Source organism: Ochotona curzoniae, unplaced genomic scaffold (assembly GCF_017591425.1).
Source record: "Ochotona curzoniae isolate NIBS_2020 unplaced genomic scaffold, NIBS_Ocur_1.0 contig_1274, whole genome shotgun sequence".
Classification (NCBI taxonomy): domain Eukaryota; kingdom Metazoa; phylum Chordata; class Mammalia; order Lagomorpha; family Ochotonidae; genus Ochotona; species Ochotona curzoniae.
This window is the reverse complement of record NW_024465023.1, coordinates 463,899-486,437: the sequence shown is the minus strand read 5'-3', so window position 1 is coordinate 486,437 and position 22,539 is coordinate 463,899. Positions and strand designations below refer to the sequence as shown.

The following is a 22,539-nucleotide window of genomic DNA, read 5'->3' as shown; positions in this document are numbered from 1 at the left end:
TGGTTCTTGGAATCTTTGAGGGAACTTAACCCAGGTCATTAGATGCCTCCTTCATCCATTTCACTATGATTTCAAGTATGTTCTCTAGAAAGAGGCCCCACCTTTGCTGATGTTTGACATGGAAGCAAGTTGTGGGGAAGGAGCCTTGCAGTGGGGCACTTGTCACAGATGAAATGAGCACACTTCTGGTCCCTTTACACTTCAGCTGGGTTACATAGACAGGCTTCCAAGATGGAGTCTTTCCATAAACACTGCTGTGGAGCAAATGAGCTTTTTAAACCTGACACATTTCAGCTCTAGACTTAATCCTCCATATACTGCAGAATGGAGAGAACAGGAAATCCTTGTAAAAATAGGATTTCCTACTAAGAACATGGCTGTGTTTGCACTTCTTTATGTGAACACCGAATGGCTGCTTTTGTCCCTTTGAGGCCTGAGAAGTTTCTTTCATCTTTCCAACTTTGCAAAAATACTTCCAGATTGATGTACCAAAAAGAGCGTTGGAGGATGTAAAGGGTCCAGGCACATGTCCAGTTTGTTAGAAAGTACTGTGTGATAAAGTTTGGGAACTACTGGATGTTTCTGGTTAGAGGAAATGTCCTTAATTTGCTTAGCATTGTCGTGGGTGTGGACGTATGCAGTGGCTACATCACAGTTAAGAACCTACACACTGAGTTCTTGGTAACAGGAACAGCAAGTGCTACAAGTTTAAAATAGATGTCATATGATACCAATTATAACGCAGGGAAATTTTACAGTCCTGGCAACCTGTACAGAGCGTAAGCCAAAATGGAAGATGGTCCTGTTTTCTATGGCTTTAAAAACATTTTTCTTACAATGTTTGCTACCTTTTTTTTCTTCAAGCTTCTAATTAAGGTTTCTTTGGCTCTCCTTACACATTTCTATATCGTCAAAGGAAATAGAAAAGAAGCGGCTAGGATAGCAGAAGAGATCTATGGTGGAATTTCAGGTAAAATACATGCATTTGCTCCCACTACTTAAAGAAAGCAAGCCCTCCAAGGTAGTTCCTAGGAATATTATTTCTAAAAGACAAATTTTATTCAGACTTTGGTTTTCAATGAGTAGTTTTAAAAATGCTCTGTCATTTAAAGTAGCAAATGGTGTTACCTGTACCAAATTGTGAGGGATTTTCAGTTTTACTTTTTGCAAGCAAGTGGCTCTGTTAGTAGTCACTATTTGAAATGTACATAGAGAATGGCTTTCTAAGAGTGTTCTGAGAAACTGCATTTCTTTTGGCCCCAGGAATGGCGTATATAGCACTATTTGCTTTCCTTTAGTATTTTTAACCAAACTTTTAACAATGAAGAGTATTCTAACAAGAAGAAATTTACTCGGGAAATAGAATCATTGATAACTTTGATTTAAAGCAGTAAACATGGCATGCTCTCTATATATGTTTTACATAGATACATATAATATATATGATGAATGTATCGTATGGTCATTTGCAATTGGATTTAGCCACTTGTCACCGTCAGCAAAAAAGCCCATCACTAAGTCCGCTTACCAGTGCCATCATGCAGGCTATTATAATACAAAATGCCACGAGTTGGATAAAAGTTTTTAAAAGTCTCATGCTTTATAGAGATTTGTCGCTGATTCACTTCGATTGTAATGAGATTCTAGAACATTGAATGAATCAGATATCCCTCTCACCTCTGGGATTGTCGCTTAATAGAGGAATATTTATTCATAAACAGTTTTCAGAATTTCCCTCTATTTTTAGTGTTCCAAGGGGTTCCAGGATTACATCATTCTTTATCTCATATCCATTTCAATTTGCATGCAGGATTCAATTTCAAAATAGACTTTGGCTGTGTGATTCCGATAGACTAGGCAACTTGGAGCCACTAGACACAGTGCTCTCACCCAAAGCAGCAAGTCCTCCAGAGAAAAAGCAGCAGAATGCTTCAGTTAACTGAGGGCAACAAGGAGGACTTTGACGTTTCAGAAAGTGCCAGAAGGCCAGGACTGTGGAAAGAGATTTCTTTTGGGGATTATATTTGTCACACGTTTCAGGGAGGTATGTTACTTTAGCTGAAAGAAATGAATGCTTCTCTTTAGTTTCATGTTAAATGTGATCTGAAAAGCTGCTTTGTGAGTTAATTTGTAAATTTGGGTGGAGGTTTTTGGAGATTTTTGGTATTGGTTTTGATGTTCTCACAGACCCATCTTGCTCAGGGGATAAGTGAGCTAACGCCTAACAAAGAGGCCTTTCCCAGTGACTCCTGGACAAGACTTCTGTCCCTGCCGTCTTTCTGGCCTTGCAGTACACACTTCAAAAGGCTTTATGCTAATGGTTGAAGTGCAAGTCTGGACCCAGGGTATGACTTGGAATTCATTCACTTTCTTAGCTCCAATGTACCTACCGGACTGTTCCTCAGATAGTGTTTATTTAGTTTACAAGGAGCATATTTTTACAACGTCAAAAATGCGTTTCCAGTTACTGTTAACAACAGGCAGGTTGAAAAGCATGTGTTAATTTCTCAGTTTTGGTTCCTACCTATTAGTATATTGTAATCATATAATACATGCATCCCCACAACCCTGCAGACGCTTGTCTGTCCAGATTTGGCTAAGAAATCTTTCTATAATAATATGGTAGTAGCATACCACAGCCAGGAATTTTCAAGCATTTGCAACAGTCTTTTTTTTTTCTGACACAGTTGTATAGGACAAATTTAAAGCCATATTTCTTTAAAAAGAAAAAGAAAAATTGCATGGAAGTGTTGAACAACAAGTCGGTTTCACTGTTCGTTGGTCAGACAAAGGTTTGTCAGTACATTTAATCAGTAAGTCAGTTAACTAACTTAGAAAATTCCCAAGGTTAAATTTCTGGATTTCACTTACTATATCTCATTCTTGTAAACTATCGTCAGCAATGTCAAAAACAAGGGGAGGGAAGTGAGAAACTCAGCCAGGACATGCTTCATATTGCCGTAGGTCCCAGCCCTCTTTGAAAGCTCCATCCAATGTCACATATCTTATTAAATATCTTGTTTTTGGCTGTGTATCCTTTTGGAAAATATTTGTTACTCTTGCAATTTCATCTGGAATACATTATTTGCTATGTGTTTGTGGTTTTGTTTATCACCTTTGTAGATAACTCATCAGCGTTAAGTTATGGCTGGCTTTGAAAAACCTTGAAATTCATGCATAATTTTTTCATAATGTGCATATTCCATAAGGGTTTTGAAGACTCTTCACAATTTCTTGTGCTGTAACCTCCCTTTAATTCTGCTTTGCTGTATACTTTTTACAGTATTCTTATAATTCTATATTTTCAATCTGTGTTTTTTGTCAGACTTTTTAAAGATTTGTTTTTATTTGAAAGATTTTACAGGAGAAACACAAAGAATGAGAGAGAGCTCTTCCATCCATCCATTGGTTCACTCCCCAAGTGGCCACAACGACAGGAGCTGAACTAATCCAAAGCCAGGAGCCAGGAGCTTCTTTCCGGTCTCCTACTTAAGTGCTGGACCCCAAAGACTTAAAACATCCTCTGTTGTCTTCCCAGGCCATAAGTAGGGAGCTTGATCAGAAGTGGAGCAGCTGGGACAGGAACCAATGCCCCTGTGAGGTGCCAGTGCTGCAGGCGGAGGTGTATCTTACCGCACCATGGGATAGACATTTTGTATATGAATGTGTTTGTGCTGGTGTGCCATTGTCTTTAGCTCATGACATTATGTCTACGGCACCAGATGTAACATGAAATCCCACTTGAAGCCAATGGACAGTCCTGTACTATAGTTCTGAGCCACATGCACGATTTTTGAACCTTTGAATATTTAATTACTAAATTTAATTCAGTACCATGACCTGGCCATCAAAGTTGATGAAAATAAGGTGTAGACACAGTTTGTAAGATGTTATGCATCACCCTAGAACCAGGTGTGCTTGTGAAATCAGGAGCTAGTGCTTGTACAAAGACTGATTACACAGTGGATTACACAGCACTCCCACTGGGGCCTGGCGCTGCCTTCCGTGAGCAAACATTCTGCACTTTCTTTCGCCTACATTGAAATATTCACTCTAAGTGGAAATCCCAATAACAACACGGGGCCATGCTTTGCTGCTAAAGGAATTCGCTCTAAATTTTAGGGAAAGCTTGGTTTTCAGAATGTGAGGAACATTACCATTGCCAATGACAGTTATGGAACTGCCCCTCTTTAAAATAATAGCTGTTTGGGGCCTGGCGCTACAGTGTAGTGGTTAAAGTCCTCGCCTTGCACGTGCCGAGATCCCATATGGGCACTGGTTCTAATCCCGACGGCCCTTCTTCCCATCCAGCTCCCTGCTTGTGTCCTGGGAAAGCAGTCGAGGACGGCCCAAAGCCTTGGGACCCTGCACCCGTGTGGGAGACCAAGGAGGCTCCTGGCTTCTGATCGGCTCAGCTCTGGCCATTGCGGCCCCTTGGGGAGTGAATCAATGGATGGAAGATCTTCCTCTCTGTCTCTCCTCCTCTCTGTATATCTGCCTTTCCAATAAAAAAAATTTAAAAAAAAATAAATCTTTAAAATCATAGCTGTTTGAAACAAAAGGATTAATTCCAAGTATTAGGCTTCAAATTGCTAGTCATTGTTCTAAGGCAAGGGACTGACCTTGATCTGACGACCGTCATGCTTCTAGCTAACTTATCAGCCGGACTCCTTTTCTTGCCCTTACAGTTCTAATAAGCTGTTCCTGCTTTTGTTTCCGTTCTAGTGCACATTTATCCATACAGCCTTCTATTCTTATCTAGGTCTGCTCAATGTTTGCTCAGGCCTTGGCCTGGGCATCTGCGGAGTCTGTGGTTCCCAGGTTGGGACGAGCAGTTCCTAGCCTCCCAAAAGCCTAGCTTTGCTCACACGCTAAAGCAAAAGTCACTGTGTCTAATACAGTTTATTGCCTGAGTTTCATGTCTTGTCCAGAAGTGGATGTTTGAAAGAATAGAATTTTAATAAGTTTTATTATAATATTTTAAATATCCTTCAAAATTATGTATTTTGTTTTCTTTTATAAATGCCACTGGAGAAGATATTGAGTCATATGATTTTGGGACTTGAAAAACAAAGATCATTCCCTGTATGCCAAGGATTAGAGCTAATTAGGTGGTCTTTCAAATGCTTGTTGAAATTAGAAGGTAAAAATTGCAAAAACAAAGATAAATAATCATTTTTATCTTAACATCTGAAATTTAGACAACCACATCCCATCTGAATCAATTTTGTTTTTGAAAGATAGTTTTAGAAATTGTTATTCAAAGGATTTGAGCACTAGAGGTAAAAAATTACATTCTGAGAAAAATTTAAAGGGGCAAATGAAAAAGTACTTCTCTGTTTCCCACACACCTAATCAGGAGCAAGCAGACATATCTGTAGAGTCAACTGCCTTCCTAACGTGTTCGCAGCCCTGTGACACAGGCAGTGTGCCAGGGAACTAAAAATACAGCGCCTCCGAGACTGCCTCCTACTTGGCATTCATTGGAGAGCTTCGCTGCCTATTTGCTGAAAGGAACGGAAAAACTCCTCAGCTGCCAAAATACTTTTATTCTTCATTTCTCACAATTAGCTCAGACTTACAATAATGAGGTGGAGACTTGGGGGGAATATAATAGAAAAGCAAGAGAGTGCTTCCAGGCAGTTTCTGGACAAGGGTGCTGGGGACACCAGGGCAGCCCCTGGTGACCACCCAGACTCATTTTCTTTCCAGTGGGGAAACAAAATGGCTTTTACTTCAAGGTAACACAGCTGAGTCATTTCTGCTATTATCTACCTCGGGGATGGGCAGGATTTAAAACCAACATGTCTTCGAAAACCTGAATGAGATGTTTGGAGTTGCCCAAACTTGGCTTCAGGCCTATTTCTGACACGTCCAGGCTCGGGGACCTTTCACGCGCTACACGGTGCCGTAGAGTCTGGGTGTTCTAAGGAAGCTAGACCCCTTGAAAGCTTTCAGATGGGGCTCCGGGAAACACAGAAGCTTCCGGGGTGGGGGTACTGAGAAGAGATGCGCCTGGTATTTCTCCCTCCAGCTGCAAGTCTCCCTAGACAGCTTGTGAGTAAGGGCAGAGAGAAGCGCGGAGGAAAGTGAGAAGCCAGAGCAGCCCTCAGCCCCTCCTGGTTGCCGTACAAGATGGCGCTGCGCTCTTGTCACGGTGACTTCCGGAGCCTGCGGTGGGAGTAGAGCACGCAAGAGGCCGCCTCGGAGTTGGCGGACCGGGTCGGAAGGGCGCCTGTTTCCCTTCTGGCCCAAACATCCGCGCAGCCTTCAGCTCTTATCTAGCTCTGCTCGCTGTTTGCTTCGACCTTGGCCTAGCCATCCCTCAGGCGGGCAGGCGTCTCAGCTGTCCGTGATTCCCAGCTGGAGAACTGGCGGGAAGGACTAGGCTTAAACCCCCATAATGGCTGCCGTGGAGGTTGGCCGAGCCGGCCTGACCCCGAGGCCTGGGGAGGACAGCCTCCTTGTGTCCCGGCTTCTCCCGGCCCTCACAGCACCGCGGGAGCTGGCCCTCGGAGGGAGGAGGTGGGAGGCGTGTGAAGAACGCGCTGTTCCTCGCCCCCAGCTGCTTGCTGGGCCTTGGCAGTGGGGGAGGCGAGGAACTGCGAGGACGATCAAAGATTACAGTTTGATCGGGGGCTGGACTTAGATATTGAAAAAAAGAAAGAAAGAAAAAACTCTTCAGGGAAGTATGACCCAAACACAGGGAAGTGCGCACATCCCAAGCAAACAGCTGGGGAGCTCTTCACAGTGAACACCACCACAGTCAGCAACCAGCACTCAAGGGCATGGGCCCCTCCATGCCCACCCCCAGCCAGCTTCTGGCTTCTTTCAGGGAAGGTGAGTTTGTCCTGCTTCTGTGTTTGTAGACCCGGGGTCGCGCTGTGTAGGGTCTTTAGGTCTCGTTTCTTTGACTCCCTGCCCCAGCACCGCGCTTGGGAGATACATCTGCGTGGTCCTTAAGGCTCAGCTCTCGCTGGAAGTCAGATGAAGGAGGAAGGTGTGCTTAGGTGCTTGCTTTGTGCTGGGAAAGGACTCTTTGTGGCAGGCTGCAGGCAAGCCAACTCCTGTTGCTATCCCATCTTAACCCTTAACAGTGAATTGCCGCTTGGAGGTTGCTTTTATTTGTGAGTCAAATAGATGTATGAGGTTATATAAGGAGTATAACACATAGTTACACAAGGAGCATCCCTTGTCTGAAATGCTTGGAACGTGAACTGTTTGATCTTCAGCTCTAGGTGGATTTTGCCATATTTATGTGCACAGAATGAGGTATATTGGGGTTGGGACCACAGTGTGACCCTGCAGTTCTCTCATGCTTCCTGCGTACCTCAGGCCTCTATGGAAAAGGTAAGTTTATACAATAGTTGTAATAATTCATATCATCTCTCCAAATGGTGCTGGGTTTAGGTCATTCTGCACACTGGACGCTCAGCTTGCAGAGGCCGGGCCTGTGTTCTGGCCAGGTGACGCCGGCTGGCCAGCAGAGGTGCAAACTCTGCTGTGCTTTGGCTTCTGTCCACCATGACGTGGAGTTGCCAGTTCTGGAGGAAGACCAAGCTCTCACCTCCTGGGCCTGGGTTCGATGCCGAGATCGGAAGGAGGGCAGCATGTCTGCAGCACACAGCATCTTGGATGAGATGGAGTTGCATTACAGGAAAACCAAGGCGGATTGGTCAAGTGAGGATCACATGCATATGTTTTCTCATTATTTGTAGCTTAAGCAAGTTAAAAATGTCCAAAAGAGATTTAAAAGAGTGTACTTAGCGTCTTTAAGCAGACTCTGGAGCAAATGGAGATACAAACACGGTATATGTTCATGTGAAAAAAATCATATCTGGTTTTCTTTGTTATAAAAGCATTGCACATTCATATAAAAAATGTGGGCTCCCAAATGCTTTTATCTGTGTTTTTAACCATTTATTTTGGAATTCGTTTCAACCAACAGAAAAGTGACAGGAATGGGACAATTCCCAGTTCTCTTTGCTCAGTCACGTGTAGCCTGCTGTCCTCTTTTAAGGGCCTCACCAGCAAAAGGATCCTGCCAGGGTCAGCTGTTGCCCTCAGAAGCTGTGTCTTCCACCTGGGCCCATCCCTGTGGCCTTCCTTGAAGTGGCAGCCAGCCAGGGATTTTGCACAGCGCCCCCTCAGTTGGAGTGGGCTCACTGCATCCTCACTCTCAGACGCAGCAGTGGCGTGTGTTCTTGCTCTGTGTTCTCTTCAGTGGCGCTTGAAATCACCCGCAGCATTTCTCGGCTTGCACATGGGGCCAGATTGTTCCGAAACTGCTGATACAGACTCTGATTGGCTGTCAAAGTGGTTTGTTCCACTGTAAAATGATCCCTGTTTCTTGAGGGACTAGTTATTTTGGGGGGAGCTAAGCTAAGGCTGGCTGCACTATTTTACATTTCTTTTTCTAAAAAAGATGTATTTACTGGAAAGGCAGAGTTGCAGAGTGAGACAGAGAGACAGAGAGCTGTTCCATCTGCTGGTTATCCTTGGTTACAGATAAGTACTTATGGGAGAAATACGCTCCTGTGACAGTTTTATGGCTGTTGGTGGAGCACCGGCACGCCGTGTGTACACCCATTAATCATCAGTGGTCTCAGGCCACCTACCATCACAGTTGGCTGTTATTGGCCTGCTTGAGGACCAAAGCATTTGCCACGTCCTAGATGGCCACATGTCCTTTTACAGAGAAGTCACTGTAGGCTCAAATGCGATTGATAACTTGCTGATGTGGCCAGAGTGTGTATCAAAGAGGAGCTTGAACCCAGGCAGGAGGCATCATGATAAACTTCCACCAGAGAAGTTGCTGAAGGAAAAATTCTGAAGGACTTTATCATCTGAAAAGCTACAGTTGCATACCAGCAGATCTGTGTGACCAGCTGAAGTTTCCCAGGTCCCCTTGGGGCTCCCGCACAAACCACAGGCTGAGGAGCGTTGGGGGAGCTCAGGCATGTGGTCTGTTCTTCCTTTGGCCTTACTTAGAGCTATCAGAGTCTCTGGGCACAATTTCTTGCTCATCAGAAGTGCCCCCAAAAAGCCAACAGATTGACATCCCACCAAATGAATGGCCTACATTCAGGAACTTGACATTCGGCAGGCAGCTCAGAGAGAACCTCTTGCAGGGTAGCTGCCTGCCTCTCTAGCCCCAGCGCCCTCTCGCAGCAACTGGGGAGCAGGAATGCACTGCGCAGAGAGGTGTCCAGATCTTGACCCTGAATTTGCTTTGTGTTGCAGACTGCTGGGCTGATCGATCCCCACTTCATGAAGCTGCGGCCCAGGGGCGCTTACTGGCCCTTAAAACGTTAATTAGACAAGTAAGTAAACTGAAGGTTTGATGTCCTGTGCTTATTCTGTGGTTAAGCACCACTCGATTGGCTGTGGAGGTAGCAGAGACCTAGCCTGCCCATCTGTGTCCTAGTGATGTGGTCTTAGGCAGCTAATTCTGGGTCACACTTGGAGGGCACACCACCCCCGCCTCTGTAATCCTTTCTGCCCACCTGTGATTCAGATGACGCCTGTCATCACCTGGAGCCTGAAGGGGGTAGTGTTGCGGTGTAGGCTAACCGCTGCCCTCCCAAACCTCCTGAAAACCCGCGTTGCGGAGGGGGCTCAGGCTCTCGGCCTCTGGTGTGCCCACTTGTCCCCTTACGTGCTTGCTGCAGACAGACTCCGAGGACAGAGCTAGCAATCTCCTTTCCCTGAACATGGCCCACATTTGTATTCCTCACTCTCTGAATAAATTTGCTAAAGTCATGTTGATGCATGTGCTTAAAATGCTTTTTAAGAAAGAGGCAAGAAGCTAGGAAATAATTGGGCCCAAAGCTAGACCACAGCACTAACCTCTCTAGGCAGGGCTGTCCTTTTGCCCCTCGCTCTCTTACTGCTCCCTTTCTTTCTCTGGGAAGCTGTCGCCTCTTCCGCCTGCACCCTACCTCTCCCTTCTGGACCTCACCTGACATCACAGGAAGGTTTTCTCTGAAGGATGCCATGGGCTGGCCCATCTTATCCTAACTGCCGGGGAGTGTTGGCCATGGCGGTGCTGAAGTTGCTCTTATTAGCTAATGCTGTGTTCAGCTACTACTGTGTGACAAACAGCTTACAGCACAGTGGCTGAAAGCAAGGAACAGCCCGCTTCCCAATGTCTGTGTGTGCCAAGCAGCAGCTTAGCTGGGGGTGCCTCGAGGTCTCTGGCCTCCTGCCACCTGTCAGACACGGCTCATGTGGGTGCAGGGGCTCAAACCCTCGGGCCATCTTCCACTGCATTCCCAGGCATATTATCAGAGATCTGGATTGCAAGTAGAGCAGCAGGGACTTGAACTGGTGCCCATATGGAATGCCGGCACTACAGGCAATGGCTTTACCCACAACACCTTGGCTCCAGCCCCTGGCAGGGCCTACTTTCTAACACATTCAAGTGGTTATTAGCAAAGTCTAGTTCCTGGCCACTTGCACTTCTTCCCAAGCTGAGTCATGACTGGCAGCTGCTTTGTCTCAGATCGGGTACAAGAGAGGCTCTGAGACCGAAGTCCCAGGTTCACAACCGAATCTCTGAGGTGACGTGTCATGCCTTCTGCTGTATACTCACTCCACACACGTCAGTAAGTACAGCTCACGTGGCGGGGCAGCGGTTCTTCAAGAGGAGTCACCGAGCGTCATGTGGAGGCTTGTGGTGCCGGTGATGTTCGAGTACAAGGACAAGTGTTAGCGTAGGTTGAACAATGGGTCAGTCTTAGTTCGTGGGGAAGATTTATGAAAGCCTTAGTGACTGGGGCCTGTGGGCTTCAGGACTGTGTCCCCAGCGCCTTGGGGAATGAGTGGCGGCCTGGCAAATATTTGTGAAATGCACGAAGGGAACTGTGCATGCTCCATTTGCTCTGTTTATTTGAGAACCTACAGAGCAGGTGAGTCATCGTGTCATTCTCCCACGTTCTCACTGTCGTCACCCTCCTTGCGGTCTGACCTTCGACAGCCGGGGGCACTGGGCTTTTGCACGTGCTGTTTTTCAGACCTTCTCTTTTGTGAGTTGTTTACTTTTTAAGAAAGTAGAGGCAAAGGGAAAACAATGGTTAAATGGATTGGGCATGTGATTTTGTTGCTTGCCTATTTTTTTAAACACTTTGCATTTCACCTGATTTGGTGATTTTAATATGTAACATTCACCCAGCTCAAAAATCAGACTAAAGTTTTACAAGGGACATAGTAAAGTCTTAAGCCATATCCTCCTCCTCAGTCTCTCACCAGAGGACTTTTGCCGTATCTTTTTTAAAGTTCACATTTTTGGATAATTTTTTTTATTGGAAAGTCAGATATACAGAGAGGAGGAGAGACAGGGAGGAAGATTGAACCGTCCGATGGTTCACTCCCCAAGTGGCCACAACGGCTGGAGCCAGGAACCAGGAGCCTCTTCCAGGTCTCCCACTTGGGTGCAGGGTCCCAAGGCTTTGGGCCGTCCTCGACTGCTTTCCCAGGCCACAAGCAGGGAGCTGGATGGGAAGTGGAGTGGCCGGGATTAGAACCAGTGCCCATATGGGATCCTGGTGCGTGCAAGGCAAGGACCTTAATCACTAGGCTACTGTGCCGGGCCCCACATTTTTGGATAATTTTAAAAGAATATTCACAAAGATAGCACAAAGATTTCCCAGATAACCTATAATCGAGGCTGATGCAGTGGCTCAACTGGCTAATCTCACTTTGCTGGCATCCCATATGAATGCTGGTTCATGTCAGGCTGCTCCACTTCCCATCCAGCTCCCTGCCCGTGGTCTGGGAAAGCAGTGGAGGATGGCCCAAGGCCTTGGGACCCTGTACCTGTGTGGGAGATCCTGAGGAAGCTCCTGGCTCCTGGCTTCTGCTATTGCAGCCTTTTGGGGAGTGAACCAAAGGATGGAAGATCTTTTTCATTCAGTCTCTCCTCTCTGTAAATCTGCCTTTCCAATAAAATAAATGCATTAAAAAAAATTGCACCCAACTCTCCCAATGTTTGCTTATTACAGAGCCACATTATATTTGTCAGAAGTAAGAAGTTAGCCACTAGAGTATGACACAGTGCCAAAAGAGGCTAAGGCTCCAGCTACGACACCGACATTCCAGACAGACGGTAGTTGAAGTCCCAGCTGCCCTGCTTCTGATGCAGCGCTCTTCCTGTGGCCTGGGAAGGAGAGTGCTCCTGGCTTCTGGCATTGGATTAGCCCAGCTCCGGCCATTGCAGTCACTGGCAACCAGTCATCAGCATATAGGATGTTGCTGCTGGAGGATTAGCCAATTGAGCCATCTTGTCAGCTCTGCTTACTCTACTTTTTAAAACTTTATTTCACATTTAGATCATGTGGTCAGGGTGAGGGAAACATGAAACTGAGGTTCAGGAGTTGAGTTCCTAGGGGCATGCTAACCTCCTGTCACCTCCACACCTCCAGCCCTACCTGGAACCAGAACCTTCTGTCTGAGATTTTGCCCCCATCCAAGTGGGTTTTTTTTTTTTTTTCTTCCTAGCACACTCCTGCCACCTTGTGGACTAGCCTGTTTATTTCGTTTTTTATAAGCAACTCCTATATGGGAAAAAGACAAAGGCAAAGACCTTTCTGGATATGTTCAATAGAGAGTGGACCTATGAAGCTTAGATCTTGAGCCACGACATCATGCTCAGGAGATGAGAATTGCCCTAGACAGGCCTGAGGACAAAGGGCCAGACACTTGGTGGGCATCTCGGCTGCTGGCTAGTGCCAGCCTGCAGCCAGTACTGAAGAAATGTGACAGGTGACAGGGTGGCCCTAGTTTGGGGTTCGGAGCATGGCACTAGGTTTGGGAAGCTTTCGGCAGGTGAAGCATAAGGCAGGGAACCAACAGCTGGATTCAGCTGGATATTTTTTTATTAATTACATTGCATTATGTGACACAGTTTCATAGGCTCTGGGGATCCCCTAACCCCTCCCCGTACCCTCCCCCATGGTGGATTCCTCTACCTTGTTGCTACTGTATTACATTTCAAATTCACTCAAGATTGTTTTATTGCAAGAGTATACCAAGCATAGAGTCCAGCATCTTACTGTCCAGGTAAATTCAACAGTTTCTTGGGGAGACCATCTCTGGTCTGAAGGCAGAGCTGACAGTATCATCCCGATCAATTTAAAGCCACAATATAACATCAACGACAATTTACAACATTATGGAATTAATTGACATGGTATTGAGTGACCAATATTGAAGTCCCCTTTTCAAACAAAGGGGTAAATAGGGAATTGGTCAGAGCTAAGTTGAAAACATCAGGGTTTGGGGCCAGAGTTGTCTAGTAGGTAGGCTGACCTTGCCCGCTGTCCTATGGAGGAGGCGGTGCCTGGCACTCTGGGGTGGGGCAATATGCTAGAACAGGGTAAAGGAGGGTGGGGAGAGGGGTATTAGGAGGAGCCGTGATGCCACTGGATGGATGTGTTGCCGCCGCCCGGCAGTGGCGACACTAAAATGACAAGGCACGCTCTTGAGGGTCCGGGAAAAGCCGGAACCGCAACCGGACCCCTCACTGCCAAAAGTGGCCACGTTTAAACCCTTACCTCCGCTGCCCCCTTCCCCGTTGGTCTAAGCTTTCCTCCCCGCTTCTCCAGCCTTCTTTCCGCCACCCTTCTTCCCACATTTCTTCCCGTACTTTCTGCTGCATTTCTCTGTTCTTGTCCCCGGCTCTCCGTACTGCTCTTACTGCTTCTATCCTGCTTTTGTACCCCTCTGCCCACTTTTGTCCATTTTTGTACACCTTAGCTTTTCTACCCGAAGATCTTAACCCTTCTTCCCCTCTCTGTTGTTCCGTTCCTCCTGTTCCATCCGTCGTTCTTTCCCCAGTCTTTCTTCTCGTCGTCATCGTTCGGCCGTCTGTCCGTCTGTCCTAGTTGTCCTCTGCCTAGCTTTTACTGGCTACTTTTATATCGTTCTCCACCAATCGCTTCTTCCCGTGGGTCCACTTGGCGCTGATAGGCTGGTAGCAATGACATAATCACAGCAGGGGCATTAGCCCATCCCTGTGACTTCCTGTTTACCTGCTGGTGAGACCAACTCTGCCTCCTGGCCCTGGCCAGCCGCCATCTTACAATGGCCCTTCCCAATTCCAGGAGCAGCTTTAGCCCCCGCTCCCCATATGGATGGGTACGTAAAGCGCCAGGGTCGGGGCCAGCATGTTTGTCCTGCCATCTCGGTCAGCTTGGCTTTCTGCTCCCAAGTCAATTGTGTGCTCAAGATGCATGTCCTGCCTTCTGTTCACCTCTGGCTCCATTGCCTAAGCCTCACGCTCCTAGCCTGTCATGCCTGCAGCAGACCCTTAGCAGCCTAGCTGGCACTCACAGAGCTGGTTCCCTGGCACTACCTGCCTGTGTCTCACAGCCGTGTCCCTGCCATCAGCCCACTCTGCTGCTGCCCATGTGCAATGCCCCTGTTAGCTGCAGACCCTCTGAAGCTGAAAGTGCTGCACAGTGGCCTCGTTCCCTATAGGACAAGCACTCCCTGATTGGAAACGAAGTCCTCTCCTAATCCGGCTCCAGCTCACCATACTCATTAGCTCCCCTCATCTCCTTCCTTTTCTTTCCCCTTTGGCCATCACTAGGACTCTTTTGTATCCAAGTAGCCACCTCTCTTGGGTACTGTTGCTTCCTGCACTGGGGCGTCCTCTTCCCTCTAACGGTGTACCTGCCTGCCTGTGCCTTCAGAAGTCTTTTATGCTTCAAGCCATGCTTAGCTCTCACCTCATTTGTTACGCTGTTTCTGACTCTCTGTGTCAGATCCAAGAATAGTTCATGCTCCCAGTTAAAATTTGAACCTGCTGCTGGTGTAGCAATCTGATTGTTTTCTTTCTCTGTCTGCCTCCTGACTTGGATCATGGAGAAGAGACCCTTGTGTCAAAATTGAGGCCCTAGCAGTTCCCTGGCTCCAGAATGCTGACTCAACCTTTGTTGGATAAATGAGTTTGGGGCCCCGACACAGTGTGATGCTGATACCACAGGCATTGGGAACTCCCCAAGTAAGCCAAACAACCTTGCTTCCCCTGCTGTGTCAAGGCCAGAGTCTAACTCTGTTCTTTCCAAATTGCAGGGCATCAACGTGAACCTGGTGACAATTAACCGCGTCTCCTCCCTCCATGAGGCATGCCTGGGAGGACACGTGGCCTGTGCTAAGGCCTTGTTGGAAAATGGCGCACATGTGAGTACCATCCCTGCCCATCTGTGAACAAACTCGTGATGCTGACTGTAAACAAATCTTTACTGGAAATCATTAAAGAGAACACACCTTTAAAAAAAATCCTAATTCAGCACCTAAATCAACAACTATTTTTATTGAGCAAAATTATCAAGGTGAGTTTTAAATAAATAGCAATTTGAAGACTTTCTTTGTGTTTCATGTGGAAGTTGAGTTTCTAGATACAGAACTAAATGGAAAAAAGATCTTCCTTGCACAAACTGATTTTCCCTGTGTCCTTGAGGTCGAGCCTTCCTGTCAGGTGGTGCTCTCTCTCGGAGGTCCCTCCCGGCTCCTGGGTAATGATGAGGGTGTGGCTCCATGAGACTCATTTGCAGTCCAGCTAAATGACTGGCGTAATGGGCAGTTTACTGGCCCGAGAGAATAAAGTGGCAGGCAAGAGAGGGCCAGAGGACCCTGCCTTTAACAGTTGTGTATGGGAAAAATCAATAGATTTGTATTGTAACACTTGATATTTCAATCAGAATGCCAACGTGAGTAAGAAGTTGATCGGTTAGTAGAAAGGTCCCAAGAATTGGAAATCCTGTGGACCCCTGAAACTGCTCATCACGCAAAGTTGCCCCATTGGAATGTCTTAGTCTCTTGATGTTGTTTCCATACCCAGCCCTGCTCACTCTCACGTGCCTCCTGTAACCCTAGAGATACCGTGTTGATGCCTAGTTTCTATGTGTCTGTGACTTGCTTGTGATCTTCTTGGAATCACAGCTGGCATATGCAACTTATATGAATTCTGATAGACCACATGGGAAACACGTAGCAACAAAGACATTAGAACTGTGTAGAGTAACTGAGGAGATGTTTGGCTGGGGATCCATGAGCTAGCTGATTCGTCCAGCTCCATGTAAATAGAAAATGGCCATTGTTGTAAATATTAAGTGGTAGCTAGGCACCGGATGATGTTCTTAGCATTTAACATATAGTAACTCACTTGATTCATACAATGACCATGTGAGGTTTCCTAATTCTAGAACAAGGTGGAATTTCCTCACAGATTGAGCTTCATGCGGTTTGCTCAGGCAGATACAAGGAATACATACGCGGTGATGGTGAGAATGAACCAGCAAATGCTCTATGTCTCACTGTCCCCATAACTAGGCTAATGGGGTGACAGTCCACGGAGCCACACCCCTCTTCAATGCTTGCTGCAGTGGCAGCGCTGCATGCATCAGTGTGTTGCTGGAATTTGGAGCAACGGCCCAAGTCGAGATGCACCTGGCTTCTCCCATCCATGAGGCAGTGAAGAGAGGTAAGTGAGCCACCCAGACTCAGCAGACACTGGTGAACTCACACCCAGGCATGGGACTCAGACTGAAGTTCATCCTCACCTTCCCAGGATGCATGGCTCGGGAATCCCACAACAATCACTTCAATTGACCCAAATCTCCAGGAAATGCCTGTGCCCTGAAGCCAGCCTTACAGACTGAGAAAGTCCAACTGTCCCAGGTGTCCCAGGAATGGAGCTGCCTCACTGGTGTTTGGGTGGATTGTGCTGGCCGTGTGTCGCCTTCCTTAGCATGAAAGAACAGCACGTGCCCCTGAGCCCAGCGAGCACAAACCCCTAATGGAGAAGAAATCACGATAGGTCTGAAGGCCAAAGTTAATACTGTCTTGGGATAGGAAGCATGTAGATGAGTTGATGACTTCAGGGTGAGAGTTACCAGCACAGAATGGCAAACGTAAAGAGGCATGGGAAACTAGATGCACTGTTGATGGCTGCTTTTGAAATGAAGGAAGCGAGTAAGTTTAAGGAAGGTAAAAACTGCATGCACAGACGAGCCCTGAGCAAGATGCCTCTGGAAAGACACAATAGGGCTTTCTACCTAAGGTTGCCAAAAGAAAATGAAACGAGAAAGTCTCCGTCCCTGTAACAAAAAGATTTATTTTTAAAGCTCTTTCCAGATAAGAATGCTTGCAATTCTGTCAGCACCCACTGGTTTCCTTATCTGAGTGTTACTTTCTGTTCTATCAGGTCACAGAGAGTGCATGGAGATTCTGCTGGCAAACAATGTTAACATTGACCATGAGGTGCCGCAGCTGGGAACCCCCCTCTATGTGGCCTGCAACTACCAGAGAGTAGACTGCGTCAAGAAACTTCTAGAATTAGGTAATTTCCAGTTTATTTTCATGAGAAGAACTTGCTAGCCTTTTTGGTTGTCTATGACTTCAAAGATGAAGTTGTTCATCAGACTGAAACAAAATCTGATGGCATGTGATAACTGAGGACTGAAAAAACTTTCCTGGGAAAATGAGTGCTTTTACTTTTCAGTCCTGCTTCCTTTAAGTCGGCCCCATTTACTTCAAGTGCTCGTCCCTACTGCTCTCAGATGACTGTCCCTAGCACCTGGGTTTGTAACCCTCCTCATCCATTGGCTCTTTTTGTCACATGTTCGTCTAGGACCCAATCACCATGGTCAAGGGGAGGCAATACACTGGTTAGCTTAGGCCTCCTTCCAGTGTTCTCTGAAGTTCTCAATCTTCTGTAGTAACACATGACTGAAAATCTAAAGAGAGTAAATCCTGGGAGGGAAAAGGATGTATGAATACCGGGAAGATGCCAGAAGCAAAAACAACACGCATTTAATATCAACCCTTTCCATTTATCTTGCTCTGTTATTTTTGTCATGTTTTAATTCTAAAAGCTATATATAGGAACCAAGACTACAGGAGAAAGTAAGATGTCTCAAAATTATTAGTTGATCAATTTATTACAAACTTTAGTTACTGCCATAAAAATGAAGGTTATAGTAAAAATCTTTACTTATAAATTCTTATCTCCAAGAAGGTTTTTCTCTTTCCTGTTCCCTTCCCTTTCATTTACTATTTTCTGTACTAAGTCCAAAAACCTCTTTGAGGGGCCAGCATTGTGGGGTAGTGGGCAAAGCACTGCCTGGGATGGCAGCATCCGCTTAGCTGACGGTCTGTATTCTAGCTCCTCCGCTTCCTGTGCAGTTCCCTGCTAATGGCCTGCCAAAGCAGCACGCAGGGACCCTTCCTCCCTCAGAGAGGACCGGATGACGCTGTCGGCTCAGCCCTGGCCACTGTGACCATCTGGAGAATAAAGCAATGGATGGAAGACCTCACTCTCTCTGCCTCTTCCCTTTTAATTATGACTTTTCAATCAATTATTCAATCAATCGATCTTAAAATATTTTTGAGCCCCAAAGAATATGAATAGTAGATGAATTTAGCTTTACTCCTTGCCAAAAATACCCCCAAAAAACGATGTAACAGGAATTTCAACTATTTCCTTTTGTATGCAACACAATTCATATGTGAAAGCAGCAAAGTAATGAAGATGAGCAAAAGATTTCTAACTTCATTTGTCTCACCAAACATTTTGAGTGTCTTAGTAAGATTTATCAAATGGGAGGGTTCTTCCAAATGTTCGAGGAAGCTACAGAGCAAGGATAAGCTGTGCAAAAAAAATTTCAAACCATGCAGTATTTTATATTACATGTATTTGCCATGAACTTTTTGAAGATCTCTTATTTTTTAATGTTTTTATATAATTTCTTTTTTTAAGATTTATTTATTTTCATTGGAAAATCAGATATACACAGAGGAGGAGAGACAGGAAAATTTTCCATCCGTTGGTTCACTCCCCAAGCAGCCACCATGGCTGGAGCTGCACCGATCCGAAGCCAGGAGCCAGGAGCCTCCTCCAGGTCTCCCACGCGGGTGCAGGGTCCCAAGGCTTTGGGCCGTCCTCCACTGCTTTCCCAGGCCACAAGCAGGGAGCTGGATGGGAAACAGGGTTGCTGGGATTAGAACCAGTGCCCGTATGGGATCCCAGTGGGTGCAAGGCGAGGATTTTAGCCACTAGAGCCCTTGAAGGTCTCTTCTATGCATGAGTTTAAAAAAATGTTTGCACCTAAGTAAACTTATCTTTCAATTCTATTTTTCATAAGCTTTTTTCCCCTTTATTTTTGACAATCTGTATCTGGGGTAAAGGGAGAGATAAAGGGAGAAGCCCCACCCAGTCTCCCACCCACCCCAGGTCCCTGCTCTTAGGGTCTTGCTCAAGTGGTTTTGATAGTTCAACAGTTATGAATTGCTGCCAATCTCACCATTCCAAGCACAATGATGTAGCTGCACAATCTGCTGATTGACATAGTCCACCTTAGAGTCTCCATTTGCCCAGTTTTTCACTGCCAATATATGGCTGGGGTAGTTGATTGATTTGTTCTGTCCTCTGTTGTGGTGCCAGGTGTATTTTAAAAAATATTGTGGCATTTAAGGTGTTTTAATGTGTAATGACTATGCCTCAGGCTCACTGCGTTTTACATGACCACTTTGTGTTGAGTTGTGGCTGTCTGTTTTATTAAGGAGCCAGTGTTGACCACGGGCAGTGGCTGGACACACCCCTCCATGCCGCTGCAAGGCAGGCCAATGTGGAGCTCATTCACTTGCTCATTGACTACGGGGCTAATGTGAAGCTCAGAAATGCACAGGGCAAGAGTGCACTTGATCTGGCAGCTCCAAAAAGCCTTGTGGAGCAGGCACTCGTGATGCATGAAGGTAAGAAGCGGCCCTGCCTCCCCTTCCCTGCCGTAAGCACACTGCTCTCTGCTGCCTGGCTCAGCCCGAGATCTCCCTCGTCTCTTTTAAGCCAGTGGTGGTCGGGATTCTAGGAAGTGACTATTCCTAGCATCGCTGAGACATCTTTTGGGAGTTGGCAGGCTGTACTTATTCACTTACAACCAAAGGATATCTCCTTGGTCACGAGGTAATCACACATGTTTCCCCCTGAAAAGGGCAAACTGCCATATTGTTGGCGTAAGCACACAATGGAGCAAGAAAAGCACTGGTTTGTCAAGTTGAAGGCAAAGGGCAGAGTATGTGTAAGGGTACTTCGGAGAATGTTTTAGAAAAATGGACTGAAAAGATAAGGATGTGTTGGTGCAAACAATTAAATTCATGCATGTGGGACGTCTTCGAAAAGTTTATGGAAAATATACATTGTGAGAATACTAAGCATGGACTTCAAGCAGTTTTTGCACCAAAATAAACTTACCTTTTCATTCGTCCCTGCTCCCACCCCCAACCTTTTGAAATTTCTTCATCATCGTTTAGAAGCCAAACCTCCAAGAGGAGGCGGGCCTGTGTTCCTCATTGCCTCACTCCCATTTCCACAGTGGGCAGTAAGAGCAATTGTAGCTGCTACAGGAGAAACGTGTAGCTTCCAAAATGCTTCATAGCCGAAATTCAAAACATAACGTGTCATATCTGTACAGCAAGAGAGAATTCATCTGGGCATGCATTGGTCAATTGTGTGGACCGGAGAATAGGAAAGATGAGAAGCTTGCCATGTGCCAGGTACTGAGTGAAAATGCACTCATCTCACAGAGTCCTAAGAAATTTATGGTAGCTGGTGCCTATGCCAGTTTGTGGATGGTGGAAGGAATTCCCCTAAGAATCTCACCAAGACATCTGACAGCAGCACCTGCACTCTCAACATGACAGACCCCATTTCAGAGCCTTCTGAAGTAATTCCTGTGGGGGAGGAGGAGTCTTATTTCCCTTACTGGCTTCATTTCACACAATGGAATGCTTGGGTTAACAATTTTAGGTGTGTCATTTCTAAATCCGCTCATCTCAAGCTATTACTTACATACCAAACATCTGGGGGTTTCTTTCAAATTCAGATTCTGAGTTAGGCGGTCATGAGCAGGGCCCTGGACTACAGGTCCAGCAGGATACATCTCACGCTGCTGCTGCTGATTGGAGGAGCGTGCTGCGAGTACTGCCAGCTGAGAATACCCAGCAGTGAAGGTCATGAACTGTTGTGTCTACAGTTGCATCTGTAGCCAGGATCCTCGTTTGGAAAGCCCGCAGATTTGCCACCGCTTCCTAAGAACATCCTTCACAGTTCCTGTTGCTTCCCATCAGAGATGGTTTCAGGTCTAGGTCCTGAGCCACTCAATCAGTGCTTATTCTGGTGGCTGAAGTGCTCTAGACAAAGTGGGCACTTTGCATTACCATTTTGCAGAGTAGGTCGAGTTTGGCAACAGGTAGAGGCACTTTTCTTCCTTTCTTCCTAAGGTTTTAACTAAAGGTGACTGTTGGGGCCCTCTGGGAGGCCCTTTGGTAGTGATAGTTCAAGTGTTACCAGGTCGCAGACATATGTAGTCCACCATTTTCATGGAGAAGAAGACTATCACAGTAGAATTCTCACAATAAGGCAAACTTTGTATAGGCCAGAGATTGAAAGATCTTTATTGAGACTATACACTCAGCAAAGAATGCAATAATAATGGCCCAAATAACTAATGTTCAGTCCAAAAGTTTGTTCATCCTGGTCGAACGTATTTCAAATTATTATCCAGTTATTTTCCTTAATGGCTCAAAACTGTGGCTCTGATGACCATGAGACTGAGGTTCAGGGGATAACAACATCTAAGGGAGTCAGTTCCTTTCCAGATTTCTATTGAGAGCGGGGGGCCCTTCTTGGTGTAAGTTGGAATGTAGTCTGCCACCCCACAGGCAGCCAGAGCTCTGAGTCCCAACAGAATGTTGGGGATGGTTGTTTGGCTCCGTGTCCACAGTGATCTTGTCATCGGCTCACATCCTTCCCGTGAGTCTCCCCTGCTCCCTCTCTCTGCATGCTCGGTGTTGCCATTTATGTTTTCTCTCCAGTCACTGTGTCCCTTTCATGGGCACACACAGTAACTGGAAGCAGAGGCATCCCCTTCAGATCTCCCACTTTCTCCCCGTCTCATCTTTCCTATCGAAATGGGGGGGGGGGTTGTCAGAAAGTTTCTGGAAAGTGCATATTATGAAAAACATGCATGGAGTTAAGATTTTTCTGTGACAAAATACACTTTCCATTCCATTTCCTTGAGCTTTTTGAAGTTCCTCTCTATGTGCCACTAGACAAAAGATGCCATCTCCTGTCTGAATTTTGTACTTGCCATATCATTCATTTATGCAGTCCTGCTATCTTCTGTTTGGGGAAAATTCTAGCTCTCTGATCTCTAGATCTTCTTCTAGATCTCTTGTGTTCTCTTTCCATCATCCCCACCTCCCACCACCATGAGGTTAACACTGTTTTGATTCTCTTCCTCAGGACCACCTGCTCTTTCTCAACTCTGTCGTCTGTGCATCCGGAAGTGTTTGGGCCGAGGCTGTCACCAAGTTATCTACCAGCTGCATCTACCAGAGCCTCTCGAAAGATTCCTCCTGTATCAGTAGTTCCCACTATCCATGGAAGGTAGTTCAAAATAAGTAGATTGCTGTCTGCTGTACCTAGAGTACTTAGAGTAGACAACCAATGGCTTGATTCTCAGTATATTCACATGA

General features: G+C 46.1%; 1 protein-coding gene across 3 annotated transcripts; it reads left to right on the top strand.

Moving 5' to 3' along the window:
- Nucleotides 1-649: 649 nt before the first annotated feature.
- On the top strand, nucleotides 650-22,465 carry ASB11 (ankyrin repeat and SOCS box containing 11). 3 transcript variants are annotated; one of them, XM_041001183.1, is made up of 7 exons: nucleotides 650-970; nucleotides 9,244-9,323; nucleotides 15,127-15,183; nucleotides 16,336-16,486; nucleotides 17,210-17,344; nucleotides 19,567-19,758; nucleotides 22,307-22,465. In XM_041001183.1, the coding sequence occupies exons 1-7, from the start codon at nucleotides 790-792 to the stop codon at nucleotides 22,429-22,431; spliced, it is 921 nt and encodes a 306-aa protein (XP_040857117.1). In that variant the 5' UTR covers nucleotides 650-789; the 3' UTR covers nucleotides 22,432-22,465. The 3 variants fall into 3 exon arrangements, with proteins under 3 accessions (XP_040857117.1, XP_040857108.1, XP_040857127.1); XM_041001174.1 differs by having other exon boundaries at nucleotides 15,076-15,183; XM_041001193.1 differs by lacking the exon at nucleotides 650-970 and adding an exon at nucleotides 1,927-2,044 and having other exon boundaries at nucleotides 15,076-15,183.
- The last annotated feature ends 74 nt before the right edge of the window (nucleotides 22,466-22,539 follow it).